Source organism: Terrapene carolina, unplaced genomic scaffold (genome assembly GCF_002925995.2).
Source record: "Terrapene carolina triunguis isolate 2854851 unplaced genomic scaffold, T_m_triunguis-2.0 Scaffold751, whole genome shotgun sequence".
Classification (NCBI taxonomy): domain Eukaryota; kingdom Metazoa; phylum Chordata; order Testudines; family Emydidae; genus Terrapene; species Terrapene triunguis.
This window is the reverse complement of record NW_020665102.1, coordinates 1,562,008-1,564,026: the sequence shown is the minus strand read 5'-3', so window position 1 is coordinate 1,564,026 and position 2,019 is coordinate 1,562,008. Positions and strand designations below refer to the sequence as shown.

The 2,019-nt window shown below is 54.9% G+C and overlaps 1 protein-coding gene across 1 annotated transcript in view; it reads right to left on the bottom strand.

The window, feature by feature from the left end:
- The window catches only part of LOC112114600 (hydroperoxide isomerase ALOXE3-like), a 118,359-nt gene that overhangs the window by 102,357 nt on the left and 13,983 nt on the right, over window positions 1-2,019 (bottom strand). The window contains exons 5-7 of the mRNA XM_026660352.1: window positions 1,612-1,715; window positions 858-1,030; window positions 595-738 (exon numbers count right to left, since the gene is read on the bottom strand). Coding sequence (XP_026516137.1) covers window positions 595-738; window positions 858-1,030; window positions 1,612-1,715 — 421 coding nt within the window. The remainder of the gene's footprint in view (window positions 1-594; window positions 739-857; window positions 1,031-1,611; window positions 1,716-2,019) is intronic.

The following is a 2,019-nucleotide window of genomic DNA, read 5'->3' as shown; positions in this document are numbered from 1 at the left end:
CTCTGGTCTCCTCGGCCCATTCATCCTCCCATCTGTCCTCCCGTCTTTCTGATCTACTCGGCCCATCCACCCTGATGTCCATCTGTCCGGCCTTCCTGCCCAGTTGTAAAATAATTTTTTTTTAAAAGGGTGAAAAGTGGATTTTCTTCTTTTCCGGCCCCACTTTCAGAGGTTTTCTGACTTTCTTTTTCTTTCTTTTTTTTAACGTTTCAGTGGTGAAAAATGCAGAAGAAGGGAAAAGAGAAAAAAAGAGAATAAAGAGGAAAGGAAATTGGGGGAGCAACTCCCCACTTCCAAATCCAACATTTTTCACTTTCTGAACCCCACACCAACCTTTTCAGTCCAATCACACTTCCTGTTTGGATCCAGTAACAGAAACACTCTGTCAAAATTACCCTGCATGGGAGGATCCATGTCGGGGGGTTTCTGATGGGAAAATGTTTCACGCCCCAAATGTTGAGGTACCTGCTCACTAGGAAGGGCCCACTGGTCTGGATCAGGGGGGCAATTCCTCTGTTCTGGATTAGCCTGGCAGGGCCAAAGGGCTCCCTGGGCTGTTGTGAGCACCAGGCAGAGGCCGGGCACACTCATTACCTGGATGGCCAAGGGCACGACCTGCCCACCAGGTGTCAGGTGCAGCAGGCAGAGAGGCGCGGCCAGGTACTGTTGTTCCCCGTTCAGCTGGATGGTGGGGATCCCCTCCAGGATCTTGTAATCCGTCAGGAAGATGTTCCCTTTCTGCAAGGCGGAGAGAGGGGTTCATCTCTCACATGAAGCAGGCTGCTGGGTTTTCTCCCGGGCACCCAAGGAACTCAGCCCCACAGACGGCTTTCAGGAGGCCGGCAGGATCGTCTTACCTTGAGCTCATCCCTCAGAGTGGTGCCCTCCCCCAGGGAGCCAGCCACCATCCCCTCCGTCACGGGGAAGTTCTCCGGGAGCACCGTGCATTTCCGGATCACCACCGGGTTGACCCCGTTCAGGAACTGGTACCCGAAGAACGAATCTTCCTGCCAGTGCTCGGAGACGTACTCTGGGGACACAGATAACAACATGGGAGTCAATGGGGCCAGATCCCAGCTGGTGTCAATGGGAGTCTCTCCATTGGAGTCAATGGGGCCAGATCCCAGCCGGTGTCAATGGGAGTCTCTCCATTGGAGTCAATGGGGCCAGATCCCAGCTGGTGTCAATGGGCGTCTCTCCATGGGAGTCAATGGGGCCAGATCCCAGCTGGTGTCAATGGTCATCTCTCCACTGGAGTCAATAGATGGGGGAGCATGAGACCCCTCTAGCTATGGGAGATGTGGTGGGATCCCCAACTAGCTGTTGGGGGGCACATCCTGATGCAAGCCAGAGCTGCCCTCCAGTCTCTCATGCGGATGGAACTGGGGAGGCTGCAGAGGGCTCACAAAGCCCGTTTGTCCTTCACCCTCCAGCCCCAGTGCTCAGGTCAGCCCAGTTGGAACAATGAGTCTCAGCCCTTAGACCTGCCCAGCGGGTGTGGTAGGGCCAGCAGGGCCATCTCACCTCATGTCTGTGGGCACAGGGTCAGATTGTGTCGGGGGCCCGGGGCAGGACATGCCCATGCACCGTGGGATGGGGCGGGGTACGTACCTGAAGTGGGGTTCTTGTTACACCAGAATATCTTCTGGATGTCTTCCAGCTTCTCCCAGGAGCCCGTGCATAAGGAGAAACCCTTCAGCTTCAGCTCCAGCTCCCTGGGGACAAGAGAGACCCTTGGAGGAGAGACCGATGGACCCGGCCAGTCAAGAGAAAGGGGGCGCAGCCAAATACCCAACCGAAGAGAGGGTATTGCTAGGGCCCCATAACCACAGTGTGTGCCAGCCATGACCCCGATCCACCCCCTGTGGGCACTGGGGAGCAGGGAATAGCAGCAGACTAGAGGTATCTGACCATGCCCCCAGACTGCTAGATAGATAGATAGATAGATAGATAGATAGATAGATGGGGCGTCTGGGGATAGATAGATAGATAGATAGATAGATAGATAGATAGATAGAT